Below are 20,657 nucleotides of genomic sequence, written 5' to 3'. Positions count from 1 at the left end.
AATTCCGCGGGAGAAGGTGGAGGTGAGCTGGAGCCTGGACTTGAACCGGCTGGCCCACGTGCAACAATCCACCGACGCGATTAATGAACAGCCTGAAAGACAAGGGGAAAGCATCCCATTAGAATCTGATGGACAGCAGAGGTCTTCAGAAATCGGTAAGACTGTTCTGACTTTAGAGCGATCACTAACTGCATTAGTCATCTCTAGCGGGACGCCGCTAGGTTTAGTAACAGCAGGACGCCACTGCGCTCAGTTCAAGCACTGTGACCTTAGATGCACTTGCGGTTTTGGCACCGACCTACCGCACTGACTGCAATATCCCATAGTGGAAATAACGGAGATTGTCTGCTGAACTTTGTATATGAATTGATGCTCGGAATGGATACATAATAACGAACTTAAAAAAAAATAATAATAATAGAAATCAGCGGCTCACCTCAAGACTAAGTGGATAAGGGTGCTCACCTCTCGGTCCACCCGAACCGTATGAAAGACAGAAATAGTAATGGAAAATAGAGGGGCACTCCGTATAAGGGAACAGAAGACGGTACTGTGAATATCACTATTTAATAAAGCATCAGATATTATAAAAAACATCCATAAAATACAACCATAAAATGAATAAAATAATCAAGTTATGAGAAGGGTCTTATACATAGCCTGCTATGGTGGAGATTCAATCAAGTTCCAAACAGTTCATAAGGAATGGAAACTTCCCACAATGATCGTCAGGCAAGGCAGATCTCCATGCTCTAAAGGGAAATCCCAGGCAATACAATCTTGCGACTTCAATGCAATGTTGCTGATAAGGTAAAGTATCCAAATCCGAAGCTCAAATACAGAGGGACAAGTGATTGTGTCCAATTAGGGAGGACTCTCTGTTCAGATGAATAGAAGATGGCAACAAAAGTCTCTTACCCCACTCTGTTACTGGACTCAGCGTGATGTATCAGAGAACAGCCGATTACCTACTGCAAACGCGGCGTCCCACGTGGTATGGAGTCTGAACGTGACGTCTCACGTGACTCCTCGGCTGTGGCGGTGATGATGTAATCCGTCTTTCTCAAAGGTATACTCTTGATACGAGATAGATGGTATAGATAAAATCACCCGCCGTTGTTTCTTCCTGATCACTTGTGTCTCCTTGAGGGGAACGGCTCACTGTCCCAGCCCAAACGCGTTTCAGGGTATACACCCCTTCCTCAGTGGGGAAGGGGTGTATACCCTGAAACGCGTTTGGGCTGGGACAGTGAGCCGTTCCCCTCAAGGAGACACAAGTGATCAGGAAGAAACAACGGCGGTTGATTTTATCTATACCATCTATCTCGTATCAAGAGTATACCTTTGAGAAAGACGGATTACATCATCACCGCCACAGCCGAGGAGTCACGTGAGACGTCACGTTCAGACTCCATACCACGTGGGACGCCGCGTTTGCAGTAGGTAATCGGCTGTTCTCTGATACATCACGCTGAGTCCAGTAACAGAGTGGGGTAAGAGACTTTTGTTGCCATCTTCTATTCATCTGAACAGAGAGTCCTCCCTAATTGGACACAATCACTTGTCCCTCTGTATTTGAGCTTCGGATTTGGATACTTTACCTTATCAGCAACATTGCATTGAAGTCGCAAGATTGTATTGCCTGGGATTTCCCTTTAGAGCATGGAGATCTGCCTTGCCTGACGATCATTGTGGGAAGTTTCCATTCCTTATGAACTGTTTGGAACTTGATTGAATCTCCACCATAGCAGGCTATGTATAAGACCCTTCTCATAACTTGATTATTTTATTCATTTTATGGTTGTATTTTATGGATGTTTTTTATAATATCTGATGCTTTATTAAATAGTGATATTCACAGTACCGTCTTCTGTTCCCTTATACGGAGTGCCCCTCTATTTTCCATTACTATAATAACGAACTTGCTTGCGACTATCTACGGCAATCAGCCGTCTCGATATATTCGGTGCCATCTGATCCTTTTTATTGGAGATAATATTTTAAGCTGCTATACAGACATTTATGCTGTTATTTAGATCTCTATATTAATGCTGCCACACCCACTACATGCTGCTATATTTATTGCAGTTTTTATTAGTTCTTATTGATGTCCTAATTTTATTTTATTTATAGTAGGTCAACTGATAGGATATACAATATATTCAATCTATTGTGTATCACATATTGGTGGTATATATTGCATCCTATATATTTTACTGTCTAATATACACCTATTCACCTAAGCGCCAATTGAGCACATTATTTCCTTCTTATTGGCTACATGTGTTTTTAGCCCAATTAATAAATGGAGTGACCAAATTTCCTCAGGTGTGCCTAGTCTTTTTATCTATACAAAGTTTAAAAACATATGCAACTGTTCTGTTGCACATTTATTTTATGACATTGTTTTTATGTGCAAATGTGAGCAGCAATGCAAGGAATGGCTGATATCACAACCACCTGTGTGGTAATGGCAATTCCAACCTGGTTGGTGGAACTATTTTCATTCCAGGTATATAAGAGTGCTATACTTACATTTGACCCATACCATGATTTAAGATCTGATAGAGCGAAACACGTTGGTAGCGTTACCGCTGTTTATGTGAAGAATTGTATTCTTTTAAATTTACGGAATAAAGATTTAAGACTTTTCTTTTTTTTTTTTTTTTCTTTTTCTTTTTCTTTTCATCTCCGTGCTGGACCTTTTATCGTTGTTCTCCCATTGTCCATCCCCATCCAAAACTCTTCAAACTGACTGCATGGTTCCTTAGTCTGACATTCTAAGGCAGGGGTGCACAACCTTTTTTGGTCTGGGGGCCGCATTGTCACATCGCTCTATTTCAAGGGGCCACAAATAAAAAAATGTTGATCGGCGCTCATCTGCCTATTACACAAGCCAGTGCAAAGTGACTGGGGAGGAGCGATCGCTGCCACAGTCGTGCTGCAGATAATCGGACATCTTTCATCCTGATAAAATATGCAAATCAGCCGACAAATGAGCAATTCCTTGTTTATGGACTGATCAGCTGCACGATTATACCGGCCAGATATAAGATATGAGCGCTCCTATAAACACTTGTTCCCAGTAATTGTCCCATATATCGTGCTGCAGCATAGCCCCTGAAACCAGTAAGTTATACTTACCTGCTCCCCGCCTCTCTGGTTCTTCAAACTGCCTCCGCTGTTTATACCTGGCAGTGCATGGACATGGTCATACCCCACTCCAGACAATGACTGGCTTAGGCGGTGATGTGGCCACAAGCAGCGTGTCACTGCTGAAGCCAGTCATTGACTGGAGCCGTGCAAGTGACCATGGCCATGCACTGCCAGGTGTAAACAGAGCAGGAACCGGAAGATGGAGGCAGCGGGGGCAGTGCAGAGGACCAGAGCGGAGTGGAGCAGGTAATTATGAATTTTCGATTTCAGAGGCCATGCTGCAGGAACTTGTTAAAAATCATTTTTACCAGAAAAGTGGCGACATTTCCTTCCATCCTGCCTCCTATTTATAAATCAGCCTTTTCCCTCACTGCAGGGGCCGGCGCTCACTTGTTATTACCTCCTCCTGCCCCCAGTAATAGGGGCCCTGCAGTAACCAGTAAGCACTTTACCTTGCTAGTGGGGAAGGCGCCTATTGGTTAACGCTTGAATGACCAGGCCCAAAAAGGCCTTAAGGACCAAACACTTATTTGTGATTTAGCGCGCGTGGTGGTTCAAATGGTTGTAACTATCTTATTTGTTGGACTACCAAAATAATTTTTGCAACAATTTTTATTTGTGGGGAAACAGTACAAAATGTTTTTAAAAAGTATTTTTATTTTATTTTTTTCAAACTATAGCTCCTTATTCTCTAAATATGCAAACTGACACCAAAATAAATTAATATACCGTATTTTTCGCCCCATAAGACGCACTTTTTCTTCCCCCAAAACAGGGGAGAAATGCCCCTGCGTCTTATGGGGCGAATGCTTGCCGTTTTACATCGATGCGGTGATGCTGCGATGTAGGAGCAAGCGGGGACTCGGGGAGGGACTGGGAGGAGGAGCTGGGGCCGGCAATAGCGGCGGGGCGGTGCAGTCACTGTACTATAGCACCGCCCCGCCGCTCCGATATACTAAAATAAGATCTCCTATTCAATTAATGGTTATTAAACATGCCCCCCCAGTCCTATTGCTATCTTACATCCTAATCGCATCTGTAGTATTCAGACCGGGCGGGCGGCAGCGTAACTCTTGTCACGTGCCTGCGCCGCCTACTTTATGAATGAAGCAGGCGGCGCAGGCAAGTGACGTCAGTGAGAGACGCGCCGGCCGCCCGACCTGCCTGAATTCTACACAAGCAATTAGGATGTAAGGTAGTACCGTAATAGGACTGAGGGGGCATGTTTAATAACCATTAATTGAATATAACATCTCATATTTGTATACTGGCGGCGGGGGGGGGGGGGTCATATCGAGTGAGTTCTGTGGATGGTACAGTTATGAGATAGGGGGGTCTGTGGATGGCACTGTTATGGCTGGGGGGGGTCTATGAATGGCACTGTTATGGGCTGGGGGGTCTGTGGATGGCACATACGGTATATAACAGTGTCCGTCATCCACAGATCCCCCCCTCATAACAGTGTCCGTCATCCACAGATCCCCCCCCCCATAACAGTGTCCGTCATCCACAGATCCCCCCCCATAACAGTGTCCGTCATCCACAGATCCCCCCCATAAGTGTCCGCCATCCACAGATCCCCCCCCATAAGTGTCCGCCATCCACAGATCCCCCCCATAAGTGTCCGCCATCCACAGATCCCCCCCATAAGTGTCCGCCATCCACAGATCCCCCCCATAAGTGTCCGTCATCCACAGATCCCCCCCATAACAGTGTCCGTCATCCACAGATCCCCCCATAACAGTGTCCGCCATCCACAGATCCCCCCCCATAACAGTGTCCGCCATCCACAGATCCCCCCCATAACAGTGTCCGCCATCCACAGATCCCCCCCATAACAGTGTCCGCCATCCACAGATCCCCCCCATAACAGTGTCCGTCATCCACAGATCCCCCCCATAACAGTGTCAGTCATCCACAGATCCCCAGTAATAGTGCCATCCACAGACCACCATTAGTTCCAAACCCACCAAACACACAGCACACCTTTTGGTTAAAAATATTTTTTTTCTTATTTTCCTCCCCAAAAACCTAGGTGCGTCTTATGGGCCGGTGCGTCTTATAGGGCGAAAAATACGGTAATTAGTTCTCAATTTTGTGTAGGCCGTTTTGCTATATAATATGAAAAGTTTCATGTGAATGGGGCGGCAATGGTGATGGTTTTGATTGGTGTGGGTGTTTTTTCTTTTATGTATTTTTTTTTTTTTACTTAATATATATTTCTGCTACATAATATGTCCCCCAAGAGGTCATAAAAAGACTTTGGGGCACACTGTCCCTTTTTAAAATTTTGCACTTTTTCATAAAAAGACTGTGGTGGGACAGTGAACACTCTTTTATTAAGCACTTTTTCCTTTTTATTTTATTTAGTGTTCAAATTTTTTTTATCATTTTTTAACTTTTTTTAAATATATTTTTACCACATAATTTGTCCCCAAGAGGTCAATGAATGACCTTTTGGGAGACAATAAGTGAAAAATTTTTGTACTATTACCACTGTAACTGGAGCATCCAAAGGAGCCCCAGTTGCATGGAAACCAGCCTGCTGCGGAGGCTTTGTACCAGGGCAGCGCTCCTCTGTTCCCGAGACACCCAGCGATCACATGATCGCTGGGTCCACACTGCAAAGCGCTCATAGAAGAGAAGGCAGAAGCGCTAATAAAGCGCTTCTGTCTTCTCCTCGGCTTCCCTGCTCTCACTAATAGCCGGGGACCCTTTCTGCTCCTGCTACAGTGCAGGAGCAAAACCTGTGATCCATCTGCTGTGCGGCGCTCTGGGCAGAAACACAGCTGATTGCAGGATCAGCTGTGTTTCTGCCCAGCAGGCCGGGGGCCGCAAACCATGGCTCTGGGGGCCGCATGCGGCCCGCGGGCCGCAGGTTGTGCACCCCTGTTCTAAGGAGTCGAGGTCTTTCGGATAAATTAATATCTATATTAAAATCTAGCAGGAAGAAAATTACTGTTCTTGCACAGTTTAATTAGCTCCAAATCATACAAAATCAAAGATTTAAAAAAGTTTGAAGTTTCTTTAAAGTCTAAACTTGGGTCTTTAGACCCTTCACCTTAATCTCAATCCGTGAACCTTATCTCGCAGTCCTAGATGACAGGATAATTATAAAACTGGACTCTTGGTTTCTACCCAAGGTGGTAACAAAATTTCCATAGAGACCAAGAGATAATAACCCGAAAAAGAGTTCCATTCTTTAGATGTAAGGAGGACAGTTCTCAAGGTTACCAAAGAATTTAGACTAGTTGATAATTGAATGATTTTCCTAGTTTATGACGTAAAGTCATGATTTTATTAAAGACACGGAGGCTCATATTGCTTTCTCTTTCTTTACTAAATTCCATAGCAGCAAGAAGAGTAACCATGGTAACAAAAGAAACACCCCTAAGGGTAACTCCTCCCTCCCATCAGTCCATAAGTAGCTCTTCCTCAGGGAACACTTCCTCTTTCTTTGCCCAACTGCAACATCACGAACATCCAGACGACACTGGGATCTATCCAACCGGTGCACTCCAACGGGAGACGACCATAACTGCGAACCAGACTTGTAACGAGCCGCACGGACGTGCGCCTAGATCAGGAGAGTCAACCTAGGGGAAAATGGAAAACAAACAGCATGGTAATCTCAGAGTAAAGAATACTGTAAAATAGCAACAGCAGCACAGCCGAAATAGCCGGGATAAGTACCTGCGAGATGGATTGGGTGATAACAGAAGACATGGATCCCATAGCAGAAGCAATCGCCTGGGATATGGATTGCTGCAAGGCCAGAGCTTGGGCATCAGCAGGGGACATAGAAAACGCCCCAAGTGCAGGGGTATATCCCTGGGGTATGGGGGCCAGAGAGCTGGGGGCAGGGGGAGCCGAATCCTGAGCAGACATTCTAAAGAAGGAGTTAGTCACTCCAGAGAATAGGCTAATAAGGGAGACTGCTGTCCTAACCCGACCTGAAACGCTGATCGCTAAAATGGCGCCGGGGTAGACAGCGAACGGACGCCTGAATCAAAGGGCACGCCCCCCCCCCTTCCCCCCCGGTCAGAGGAGCCAATAGGAGCGGGGAGGAAAAGAATGCCGCCCACAGAAAGGCCCGCCCCCAGGAGGCGCGTCCTGAGATGAGAGCGGCCAGGGACACCTAGATGGCGCCCGTGACCTCGCGCCGAGATCCTCAAAGATGGCACGAGAACTCGGGCGCAAGAAGAAAGGACGAGTGAGTGGAAACGGGGGGGAAATATGGCACTAACCGCAAGCGGATAGGAACCGGAGGACACAATAACCGATAAGAGGAGGAGGAGGCAGCGTCTCAAACCGGAAAGAGGTACCAGAAACGGAACGCAGCAGCGGTGACCACAGGCAATACATATATAAATATAGATAGATATAAAACAACCTAGATAAAAACACCTCACAATAGCTGGGTGAGGGGTGAGAGGCCCCCCCCCCCCAGAGAGAGAGATGAAATCGCTAAAGAAATACAGGTATAGACGAATCTCAGACTACTTATCTGCTATGGAGTGTTCCCTGAGGAAGAGCTACTTATGGACTGATGGGAGGGAGGAGTTACCCTTAGGGGTGTTTCTTGCTGCTATGGAATTTAGTAAAGGAAGAGAAAGCACTATGCGCCTCCGTGTCTTGTGATAAAATCTTTAGTCCAGTTTGCAGGGAAAAACAGAGGTAAAATGATATCCAATGCATCCATTGCCTGATGGATTAGACAGACTATTTATAACTGTTATAATGTCCAGGGTTGGGATTGTCCTGTAAATATTGGAGCCCATTCCACTAGGGCTATGTCTTTCTCTTATAGAAACATAGAATGTGTCGGCAGATAAGAACCATTTGGCCCATCTAGTCTGCCCAATATAGCTGAATCCTATGAATAGTCCCTGGCCCTATCTTATTTGCCGCTACCACTTCTGCAGGAAGGCTATTTCATGCATCCACTACTCTCTCAGTAAAGTAATACTTCCTTATATTACTTTTAAACCTTTGCCCCTCTAATTTAAAACTGTGTCCTCTTGTGGTAGTTTTTCTTCTTTTAAATATGCTCTCCTCCTTTACCGAGTTGATTCCCTTTATGTATTTAAAAGTTTCTATCATATCCCCTCGGTCACTTCTTTCTTCCAAGCTATACATATTAAGGTCTTTTAACCTTTCCTGGTAAGTTTTATCCTGCAATCCATGTACTAGTTTAGTAGCTCTTCTCTGAACTCTCTCTAGAGCATCTATATCCTTCTGGAGATATGGCCTCCAGTACTGCGCACAATACTCCAAGTGAGGTCTCACCAGTGATCTGTACAGCGGCATAAGCACTTCACTCTTTCTACTGCTTATACCTCTCCCTATACATCCAAGCATTCTGCTGACATTTCGTGCTGCTTTATTACATTGTCTTCCCACCTTTAAGTCTTCTGAAATAATTACTCCTAAATCCCTTTCCTCAGATACTGAGGTCAGGACTGTGTCAAATATTCTATATTCTGCCCTTGGGTTTTTACGCCCCAGGTGCATTATCTTGCACTTATCCACATTAAATTTCAGTTGCCAGAGTTCTGACCATTCTTCTAGTTTTTCCTAAATCCTTTTCCATTTGGCATTTCCCTCCAGGAACATCAACCCTGTTACATATCTTTGTGTCATCAGCAAAAAGACAAACCTTACCATCGAGGCCTTTTGCAATATCACTTATGAAGATATTAAACAAAATTGGCCCCAGTACAGATCCCTGTGGAATCCCACTGGTAACATGACCATGTTTTGAATGTTCTCCATTGACTACAACCCTCTGTTGTCTGTCACTCAGCCACTGCCTAATCCACTCAACAATATGGGAGTCCATGCTCAATGACTGCAGTTTATTGATAAGTCTTCTATGTGGGACAGTGTCAAAAGCCTTACTAAAATCTAGATATGCGATGTCTACTGCACCTCCACCGTCTATTATTTTAGTCACCCAGTCAAAAAAAAATCTATAAGATTTGTTTGACATGATCTCCCTGAAGTAAACCCATGCTGTTTTTAATCTTTCAATCCATGGGATTTTAGATGTTCCACAATCCTATCCTTTAATAGGGTTTCCATTAATTTGCCTACTATTGATGTCAGACTCACTGGTCTATAGTTGCTCGATTCCTCCTTACTACCTTTCTTGTGAATGGGCACGACATTTGCCAATTTCCAATCTTCCGGGACGACTCCTGTTACTAATGATTGGTTAAATAAATCTGTTAACGGTTTTGCCAGCTCACCACTAAGCTCTTTTAATAATTTTGGGTGTATCTCATCAGGCCCCTGTGACTTATTTGTCTTCACTTTAGACAGCAAACTTAGAACATCTAAATCTGTAAAGACACATGCATCAAACGATTTAATAGTGATCCTTTCTAGTGGAGGTCCTTCTCCTTTTTCTTTTGTAAAAACTGAACAGAAGTATTCATTAAGGCAGTCGGTTAGACCTTTATTCTCTTCTACATACCTTCCGTCCTTTATTTTTAATTTAGTTATTCCTTGTTTTAATTTCCTTTTTTCATTTATATATCTGAAGAATGTCTTATCCCCTTTTTTCATAGACTGAGCTAGTTTTTCTTCTGCCTGAGCTTTAGAAGTTCTTATAACTTGCTTGGCCTCTTTCTGCCTATTCTTGTAGATTTCCTTATCTTCATTGCTCTGGGATTTTTTATAATTACAAAATGCTAGCTTTTTATTTTTAATGATTTGGGCCACTTCTGCTGAGTACCACAGTGGTCTCTTCCTTTTTTTGCTTTTACTGACAAGTCTAATGCAATTTTCTGTTGCCTTCAATAATGCACCTTTTAAGTAGTCCCATTTCTCCTAGACTCCATGTAATCCGTTCCAGTCTGATAAGGACTCATTTATGACTAATTTCATTTTTGAAAAGTCTGTTTTTCTAAAATCTAAAACTTTTGTTTTTGTGTGGTGGGACTCTTTCACAGTTCTTATATTAAACCACACTGACTGGTGATCACTAGATCCCAAGGTTTCGCCTACAATGACATCATATACCGAATCCCCATTTTGTGAATATCAAATCCAAAATGGCCTCCCTCCGGGTTGGCTCCTCAACCATTTGTTGTAGGGAATTTAGAATATCTGTACTCCTGGTAGAACTTAGGCCCCTTTCACACGAGCGAGAATTCCGCGTGGGTGCAATGTGTGATGCAAATGCATTGCGCCCACACGGAATCCAGACCCATTCATTTAAATGGGTCTGTGTACATAAGCAGTGTTTTTCACAGAACGCTGGCCCCGGAGAAGTGAATGGGGCTCCGTGAAAATCGCATCCGCAAGCAAGTGTGGATGCGATGCGATTTTCAGGTATGGTTGCTAAGAGATCTTGTTTGTAAACATTCCGTTTTTTTTTTTTTTTATCACACGCGTGCAAAACGCAGTAAATCACATTGCACCCACACGATAAAAACTGAACGCAATCGTAACAAGGTTCCTGAGTCCTTTTAAGCAGCTTCAGTTTTATAGGAATGTTAGGGTGGTGCAGCAGGAGGAAAGCTTTCAACGGCTATGCTCCAAGGACCCAAATGTTACTAACATTTGCCATCATAAGAATATATATTTTTATATATATATATATATATATATATATATATATAATTCTGTTGCCCGTGTCTGTATTCTTTTTGTTAGTGACAGCTCACCAGATCGGATCAGTGAATGGAAGAAGAGAGATGAGGAAAGACAGAGGGCTCTGGAAGAGCGTCGCCGGAAGCAGCAGGAAGATCAATTGCGTAGGCTAAGAGAGGAGGAAAAAGAAGAGGAAGTGAGAAAAAAGATGGAAAAGACTGAGAAGGGAAAAGCAGATGGTGACCATAATAGCAGCAGTAGTAGTGATAACGAACAGCTTTCTAAACCTGTGAAGAGGACGCAGTCTCATTTTGATTCTGAAAAAGAAAAGCAGAGGAAAAAAACAGGTCTCTCATCTGGAAATGCTAAGCGAGAGCGACGACATACAGAGTCTGATTCTGACAGTGAGAAAAAGGTTAACATTTTTCAATTATTGGAGCTGAGAGATTTGCATAAATTGTGTTATGAAAAAAATTTGCACTGCTTGGCTAAGGCTACTTTCACAAGGCTCTCACAAGCGGTCAAAAACTGATCAATATTGCCCTAATGCATTCAGAATCGAAAATGATCCGCTCAGAATGCATCAGTTTGCCTCCATTCCGCTTCTGAGGTTCACACCAAAACGCAGCCTGCAGCGTTTTGGTGTCCGTCTGATGAAACTGAGCCAAACCATCCTGGCACACAATGTAACTCGATGAGGACGTATCTGTTTTCACTGACACAATCCGTTTTCAATGGTGTTCAAGACGGATCCGTCTTGGCTATGTTAAAGATAATACAAACAGATCCGTTCTGAACGAATGCAGATGGTTGTATTATCTGAACGGATCAGTCTGTGCAGATCCGCACCAAACGTGAGTGTGAAAGTAGCCTAAAGGCCCCAGACGTTAAATTGTCTGCCAAACACGCATTTTGGGGGGGAGAGGGCAGGGCAGCCAACAATCTAATGTGTGTGTGTGTGTGTGTGTTTGTATAGGGAGCTCCTGACTGGAGCATTGAATTTCAATATCCAGTGCTTTTGACCTTTTAAGACACCGCCAGACATGTCAAGTAGTGGCTTTCTCCTCTATCCCAATTTGAAAATGCATAACCCCCAAACTGGGAGTCTGAGTATAGAAAAGTCAGAGAGATCATGGATGGGAAGTGAAGATGTATAGGCACCTTTAGCGTGCTGCCACACTTTTTAGCGGTAGTGAATTTTGCCTGTTGCAACACACATCAAAAAGTGTGCAGACTCAAATTACATTAAAGGGGTTGACCAACAATAATATTTTACGGTTTTCAAACAAGTACTGAGATCTGTATACTTTTGTAATTTGCATGTAATCATTTTCTTTTAGCCTAGCCACTGAGTTTTTCAATCTATCTGCTTTATTTTTATTTTTTTCTTTCTTATTTCTTTGTTCGGCTCACTGAGATGGCAGCACATTCTCAGTTTTATCTTTCAACTGCCTCCTGAGCTGTGATGGGGAGAAAGCTGCAGCAGAAAAGCGCTCTTCTTGAGCTGCCAGCTTGATATAAATCTAGCACAGCAATGAACAGGGAGATCTTTATCTCCATGTGAGGTACAGGGCAGGGTCTAGCTTAAGTCATGTACTATGGTATATAATGTCTTATTTTCATTGTTTACATTTAGTCATGGAATAACCCCTTTAATGCAGTTCAGTTTTGTAACTGATGTAATTCAGCTGTAAGGAAACGCAGAGTAAATGCAGATACGGTGTTGCAAAAACTGCACACTTTTTTTCCTCTGTTCAAAATGCTTTAATGTATATTATCTTAGCGATTAACATGTATAGTGAAATATGTGCTTCTATTAAAAGGTGAAGACCATAAAAAAACCAAAGGCGTCAGCTACCGGGAGGAAACCTAATCAGAAAGAAAGACCAATGGGAAGGTTAGAGAGACTTGTTAAAAAAAAAAAAATAATTGGTTTATATTTAAAATGCTATTGTGTGGCTGATTTTGTACTCATCATAAGAATTATTTTTAGAACATCAAAGCAAGAAAAATCGACAAACAAACTTGAGGTCATAAGTGATCGAAAAGTTGAGAAGAAAGGTGAGGTTGAGGTTTGCGATTAATAAGTGAGTAATGCTAGTCCTGTGTGCCAGCTATATTACACAGGGTTTTTGTGCTCTCTGCAGAGCCCAATGTTGAGGAGGAACTCCAGAAGTTGCACAGCGAGATCAAATTTGCTCTGAAGGTGGACAGTCCTGTGAGTTACAGAGAGCTCATTCTAATGTTATTGAAGAATTTGGCATTATGAGAAAACGTTATAAGGCTACATGCACATGACTTTGGGGGAAAAAAAGGACATTTTTCAACCATTTATGCATCCATTTTCTGTCCGTCTGTCCATTTTGAATGACTCTTTTGCATCAGTTTCTCAGGGCAATAAAAATGGATGAATTTCATTGTATATCCTCCGTAGTGGCCCCCATTTGTAATAGTGTCTCCTGTAGTGGCTCCAACAATTATTAATGTCCTCCATGTTGGCGCCCAGCTGTAATGTTTTGGCGAAAATAAAATACCTCATGCAGTTGCATTCAGAGGCAATCGCTTCCCTCTTCATTGAAGAGGACCTGCTGAAGGACCTGCGCTCAACATGAGCGCCTGAGTGCAGGTCCTTTTTAATCAAGAGCGAATCGACTGCCGCTGCATGTGCAAGTGGATGAGGTGATTATTTTTTTTAAACTCCTAAAAGCCCTTATTGTTCTAGTGTATGCCTTTTTAACAGCCATTAGACAGGTGCACTGCTGTCTAAGCAGCCATTAAAAACTGTCCCATTGATTTCAATGGGGTCAGTCTGCCATGAAAACGGACAAAAATGGCATGTCCTATTTATTTTACAGCCGCTATTCACTGGCCGTTTAAAAAAATAATAAAAATAAATTTAAAATAAAATCATGTGAATAGCCCCATAGACTTTGGTGCTAAAAATGTAAACTGTTGTTTGCATGTATTCTAAGGCTACGTTCACAAGGCTACGTTGCGGATCCACAAAAAACACAGACCCCGGCCCACGTGCGTCCCGAAATCATTTATACGGGCGTGCGAATGTAGCCTAAACATGCGGTTTGTCATTGCTGTTCTGCCTGATAATTTGACAATGCTAAACACTGAATCTGTATTAGGGTACTTTCACACTAGTGGCAGGACGGATCCAACAGGGTGAACAGCCTGTCTGATCCGTCCTGCCCATAGTGTGAAAGTAGCCTTAGATGACATTGATAACCACCATTCCTTCTTTCCTTCTGTTATTCTCACTGCATAGGATGTACAGAAATGCTTAGATTCTCTTGAAAAGTTGGGAAGTCTTCAGGTGACCTCTTGCATACTACAAAAGAACACTGATCTGGTGGCTACACTTAAAAAGGTGAGAAACTGTTGTAGTGTTTGGCTTTTTTATGCCCTTTTTAAAAAAACAAAAACAAAAAAAATTACTGGGTAGTGTGTGTGTGTGTGTGTGTGTGTGTGTGTGTGTGTGTGTGTGTGTGTAAAAATAAATACACACATACATAAAGTGGCCTACCTCCAGTTTCAAACTACCTAATTGTTCCTTGGTCGGCAAAAGTCTCTTGCATTTCCTTAATCGATCTGCTTCTCGCATAGCCTTCCCCAATCACTATTTCGCTGTTCCAGGGAGAACACCATCTTTCTTACAGAATAGGCTACTTTTATCAAACTGAATAATAAATCAGTCTTAGTTGTCCATAGCAACCAATCAGAGCTCAGCTTTAATTTTTTTCAGAGCCTTGTAGGAACTGAGAGCTCTAATTCATTGCACACGGCCGTTGTTTTGGTCCACACCCGAGCCGCAGTTTTGGAGGCTCTGATGCGGACTCCTCCACTTCAATGGGGCAGCAAAAGATGCGGACAGCACTCTGTGTGCTGTCCGCATCCGTTGCTCCGTTCCGTGGCCCCGCAAAAAAAAATTAAATAAATAACCTGTCCTATTTTTGTGTACGCTTTGCGGACATTAGACCGTTATATTAAAGGCTGTCCGTGCCTTTCTGCAAATTGTGAAACGCACACGGATGCCATCTGTGTTTTGCGTATTCACGATTTGCGGGCAGCAAAACAGACAACGGTCATGTGCATGAGGCCGAAGATTGATTTAGTTTGATAAAAGTGGCCTATTGTGTCAAAAAGATAGTGCTCTCCCTGGAACAGCGAATAGTTATTGTTGAAGGCTATGCGAGAAGCAGATCAACTAAGGAAATGCAAGAGACTATTGCCAACCAAGGAACAAAACCACCAACTAAACGTTGTATTCAGAGTCTGGTTTGGAAATGGCATGACACTGGCTCTGTTGCAAACATGAAGAAACCAAGACCTCAATCGATCAGGACGGTTGAAGTTGTGCATGGAATTTAGCAGCAGATTGCAAGTACCCCCAAAAATCAACTGGAAGACTGTCTTGCAAAGTTGGTATATTAGGAACGTTGTGTCAGTGAGTGCTGAAATCTCGCAACCCAAAACAGTACAACCAACTAACACCAGAGGAAAAATGTCCTGCTTTTTCTAATAAGATGGGGCAATATGCCACACCTCACGGAACTCTGTGACATGGGTTCATCAACTGTTTTACGGAGGAGCAAGCTGTGAGCAAGGGGATATGGCCACCACACTCCCCAGACTTGTCCACATGCAGAAAGTGTCCACTCTCAATCCCCACACACATATACAGGTGAAACTTGAAAAATTAGAATATCGTGCAAAAGTCCATTTATTTCAGTAATGCAAATTAAAAGGAATTGCATTAATGCAGCTTAAAATTGGAATTTTGTGAAAAGGTTCAATATTCCAGGCTCAAAGTGTCGCACTCTAGTCGGCTAATTAATCCATACCCCCTGAGCAAAGTGTACCTCAAAATTGTGACTTTGGGGTTTCATAAGCTGTAAGCAATAATCATCCAAATTAAAACAAATAAAGGCTTGAAATATCTCGCTTTGCATGTAATAAGTCTATCTCATATGTTAGTTTCACCTTTTAAGTTGCATTACTGGCACTACTTAAATAATAGTGGGGATTCGCTCTGTAGGCAGGGTGGGCAGACGCAGAACAGAGGCACCAAACACGGCAGCTCAGCAAACTACTTCACCTTAGTTGAAAGTCCTGATCTTCATTCGCACCATGCTGCAGGTCTTGCATAAAGAGTCCCAGTCCGGGCCTGTGTTCACACTTTGCAAACAGGGCCACACCAAAGTTTAGCTCCTTAAGGACACAGCCTTATTTCACCTTAAGGACCAGGCCATTTTTTGCAAATCTGACCAGTGTCACTTTAAGTGGCTTATCCAGGCCATTCTGAGATAGCTTTTTCGTCACATATTGTACTTCATGACACTGGTAAAATGAAGTAAAAAAAAAATAAAAATACCAAATTTGCCAAAAGTTTCAATTTCTCCACTTCTACAATACATATTAATACCTACAAAAATAGTTATTACTTTACATTTCCCATATGTCTACTTCATGTTAGGATCATTTTGAGAATGAAATTTTATTTTTGGGAGACGTAACAAGGCTTAGAAGTTTTAGAAGTAAATCTTGAAATTTCTCAGAAATTTTCAAAAACCAACTTTTTAAGGACCAGTTCAGGTCTGAAGTCACTTTGTGAGGCTTACATAATAGAAACCACCCAAAAATGACACCATTCTAGAAACTACACCCCTCAAGATATTCAAAACTGATTTTACAAACGTTGTTAACCTTTTTGGTGTTCCACAAGAATTAATGGAAAATAGAGATACAAATTTTAACATTTTTGGCAGATTTTCCATTTTAATATATATTTTTTTTCCAGGTACAAAGCAAGGGTTAACATCAAACAAAACTTAATATTTATGGCCCTGATTCTGTAGGTTACAGAAGGCACCCCATATGTGGTTGTAAACTTCTGTACGGGCACACGGCAGGGCGCAGAAGGAAAGGAATGCCATAAGTTTTTTTGGAAGGCAGATTTTGCTGGACCGTTTTTTTTTTCTTTTTTTTTTCTTCCATCAATACTTTTTCTTTGAAAAATGTCAATAAAATTTATTTTGACATACAAAGACTTCATGTCAAGGGATACAATGGTAACATCCATGAGGTTTTGAAACCATCAGTAAAGGTTAACCAGAATGGACTGGTTTTTTGACACCATGTCCCATTTGAAGCCCCCCTGATGCACCCCTAGAGTAGAAACTCTAAAAAAGTGACCCCATTGTAGAAACTACGGGATAGGGTGGAAGTTTTGTTGGTACTATTTTAGGGTACATATGATTTTTGGTTGCTCTATATTACACTTTTTGTGAGGCAAGGTAACAAGAAATAGCTGTTTTGGCACAGTTTTTTTTATTTTATTTACAACATTCATCTGACAGGTTAGATAATGGTGGTATTTTTATAGAGCAGGTTGTCATGGATGCAGCGATACCTAATGTATACAATTTTTTTTATTTATGTAAGTTTTACACATTGATTTCATTTTTGAAACAAAAAAATCATGTTTTAGTGTCTCCATAGTCTGAGAGCCATAGTTTTTTCAGTTTTTGGACGATAATCTTAGGTAAGGTCTCATTTTTTGCAGGATGAGATGACTGCTTGATTGGCACTATTTTGGGGTGCATATGACTTTTTGATCACTTGCTATTACACTTTTTGTGATGTAAGGTGACAAAAAATGGTTTATTTAGCACAGTTTTTTTATTTTTTACGGTGTTCATCTGAGGGGTTAGGTCATGTGATATTTTTATAGAGCCGGTCGATTCGGACGCGGCGATACCTAATGTATACTTTTTTTTTTTTTTTTTTTTTTTTTTAAAAAGCTGTTATTGTGTAAAACTTGCATAAATAAAAAAATAAAAATAAAAAATATGTCTCCATATTCTGAGCCATAGTTTTTGTTGTTTTTGTTTTTTGGCGATTGTCTCAGGTAGGGGCTCATTTTTTGCGGGATGAGGTGACTGTTAGATTGGTACTATTTTGGTGAGTGTACTCCTTTATTTTTTTTACGGTGTTCATCTGAGGGGTTAGGTCATGTGATATGTTTATAGAGCCAGACTATATGGACGCGGCGATACCTAATATGTATACTTTTTTTATTTTTTTATTTATTTTTTACAACTTTTTTTAACTTTTATTTGGGGAAAATGACGTTTTTGTTTATTTTTACTTGAAGCTTGTAATTTTTTGGGGGGAAAACTTTATTTTTTGTCCCACTTTGGGACTTCAACTTTTGGGGGTCTAATCCTTTACAATGCATTCCAATACTTCTGTATTGGAATGCATAGGCTGTATGAGTAATACAGTGAGTATTACTCATAGAGCTTCCGGCTTGTGATATCTAGGTGGCTGGATCTCACAGGCTCGTCACCGGAAGGCAGCGCCGATGCCTAAGGAAGGCATTGCGCTGCCTTACATACCATTGGGTTCCCCCTACAGCCCCATGGGGACCCGATGGCGCTGCTGTCTGCAACATGAAAAGCCGCAAACCGCAGGTCTGAGTTGACCTGCGGTTTGCGGCGATCCCGCGCATTTAGCCAAGGTGCCTGCTCAATGATTTGAGCAGGCACCTTGCCCCGATCACCGCGCGGCAGCGATCGGAAATACAGGTACGCCCTGTGTCCTTAAGTACCAGGACATCAGGGCGTACCTGTACGCCCTTTGTCCGGAAGAGGTTAAGTCCAGGATTTAGTCGTCCTATTATCTTCCCCAAACAGGTCACAAATAGTGTTGAGCAAACTTGTGTTTTAAGTTCGGCATCTAAAGTTCGGGTTCGGGTTATCGAAGTATCCCGTTATGGATTCTAAATTCCGTTATGGTCCGTGGTAGTGGAATCCATAACGGGATACTTTGATAACTCGAACTTTTGACGCCGAACTTAAAACACAAGTTCGCTCATCACTAGTCACAATCCTCATACCTAACAGACAGCTCTAACCCACACTCTAGCTGCCTTTTAATGAGAGTTGGGTGTCCACAAAGCCTGGAGACCGGCAAGTGAAATCCAGCCCATGCTTGACCTCACCTTGTTGCACATCTACTAACAGACCTTTCGAGTCCTGGTAGTATAATACATTTTATTATACTACTCACAAAACTGTTTAAATGCCAATTCTAATTGAACCAGAAAATGTATTGGGTGATTCATGGATTAAACGCCTGTTGTGAATTTTGCCGTTAAGCTCCTTGTTAGAGAACAGCAAGTTGTGCAAAATGCACTGAAACATTTGAACAGTTGGACCCGTGCATTGAAAACATTAGAGAAGGTCGCATTAGGTTCGCCTGTAAAGGTTAGAATGCATTTTAGGTTCCTCCTGAAATGTCACCCACAAGCCAAATATCCCTAACTTTTTGTGAGTAGTGTGTGTGTATGTGTGTGTGTGTATATATGTATATGTATATGTGTGTATGTATGTATGTGTGTATATATATATATATATATATATATATATATAATATATATTATATATTAGAGAGATAAAACAGTGGGCTCCAAACCCCCTGCAGTCCCCTTGAAATGAACGGAGTGGTTGGTCATGCATGCGCATGGCCTCTCCGTTAATTTCTATGGGAATTCTGGAGATAGCAAAGCGCTATAATCCTTAAATTCCTCTGTGACTCTTTCATATCTATCCATTTTTACACCTGTGAGTCTCACCCCAAAAATATTCTTTCTGTTAATAGATCCGTCGATATAAAGCTAATCGGGCTGTTATGGACAAAGCTTCTGAAGTTTACAGCAGAATCAAAGCTAGTATTCTCGGCTCAAAGTTAGGAAGCCAACAGAAAATAAATGTGGTGGACAACAGTAGTCAACAGTTAGAAACTACTAAGGAACAAGTGGAAGGTAATTAATCTTAAACTACTTATTTGTGTACAGAGAAAGCTAAAGAGGTTTCAGCAGTGTGGCTACAGACGTACATAAAAACAACAACAAGATTTTTCTTGGTGAGGAAGAGGGGCAAATGGCCCAGTCTTCAACTGGTTAAACTACCAGTATTTCCCTCAAACAGTATTAAAACCGTACCTTTTGTTACCATTGTTGCTATTTCTAACCTCCAGAAAATAAATGTTGAACAATATGCAAGTGAGGCCCAAAGTTCCCAGCGTTTAGAGCGCAAGCCCGCCTCTTAAATTGCTGCCAGTACCTCCCGCTTGCTCACAACTCCATCCTTTCAGCCTGCAACATCACTGTGTCTCTTCCCCTCACCTGCGACATCTGCTTCTCTTTTGAAATCTCAAACAGAGATTTTCTTTCTCAATGCGTAATGAGCCCAATTTCCACTTGTCCTACTCACTTCCCCTGAAGTTCAGTCCGATGGCGGCTCACATTAAAGTAGTAAGGACCCACTGACTAGGAGTCCCTGAAGCAGGACAAGAGCTTGGAGAGAATAAGGGAAATTCGCCCGTTAATTGAGTTTCAGAGTACAATTAATACTAATATTGCTGCCACGTCTGTAGCCAGAGCAATGGGATTATGGTTCAATCAATTGGAGCGCAAAACATCTGGAGAAGAAATTCTAGAATTTCTACCTCTGCTAAAAATGACTACAGCTTTCATGGCGGACACATCTGCGGAATCTATCCATTTTGCACCGAGAAGTGGAACACTAATGAATACTGCTAGAAGGGCCTTATTGCTGAAGACCTGGACAGGCGACATGGCGTCTATGAACAAGTTGTGTGAAATACCATTCTTCGGTTCCTATGTATTTGGATCAGTACTGGACACCATTTTAAAAGGAGCTACTGACAAGAAAAAGGGATTTCCGGAAGACAAGCCCAAGGAAAGTCAGCCCTTTCTGAAGACAAACAAGTAGAGGGAAGGGAAAATCTGGTAGAGCTACTCGAAAGGGGGCAGAGAGAGGGGGTTTCTTCTCAACCCTAATAACACAAATAATCCTGGTAAACAA

At 42.1% G+C, this 20,657-nt stretch overlaps 1 protein-coding gene across 9 annotated transcripts in view; it reads left to right on the top strand.

Moving 5' to 3' along the window:
* HDGFL2 (HDGF like 2) overlaps window positions 1–20,657 on the top strand; it is a 261,045-nt gene that overhangs the window by 68,437 nt on the left and 171,951 nt on the right. For all 9 annotated transcript variants that reach the window (XM_044306470.1, XM_044306502.1, XM_044306444.1 and 6 more), the window contains 6 exons: window positions 10,819–11,170; window positions 12,579–12,652; window positions 12,749–12,816; window positions 12,903–12,973; window positions 14,033–14,134; window positions 19,429–19,591. In XM_044306470.1, the coding sequence (XP_044162405.1) occupies window positions 10,819–11,170; window positions 12,579–12,652; window positions 12,749–12,816; window positions 12,903–12,973; window positions 14,033–14,134; window positions 19,429–19,591 (830 nt within the window). The remainder of the gene's footprint in view (window positions 1–10,818; window positions 11,171–12,578; window positions 12,653–12,748; window positions 12,817–12,902; window positions 12,974–14,032; window positions 14,135–19,428; window positions 19,592–20,657) is intronic.

Source organism: Bufo gargarizans, chromosome 1 (genome assembly GCF_014858855.1).
Source record: "Bufo gargarizans isolate SCDJY-AF-19 chromosome 1, ASM1485885v1, whole genome shotgun sequence".
Lineage (NCBI taxonomy): Eukaryota > Metazoa > Chordata > Amphibia > Anura > Bufonidae > Bufo > Bufo gargarizans.
Note: the sequence above shows the minus strand (reverse complement) of the source record. Positions and strands in the feature narration are given on the sequence as shown.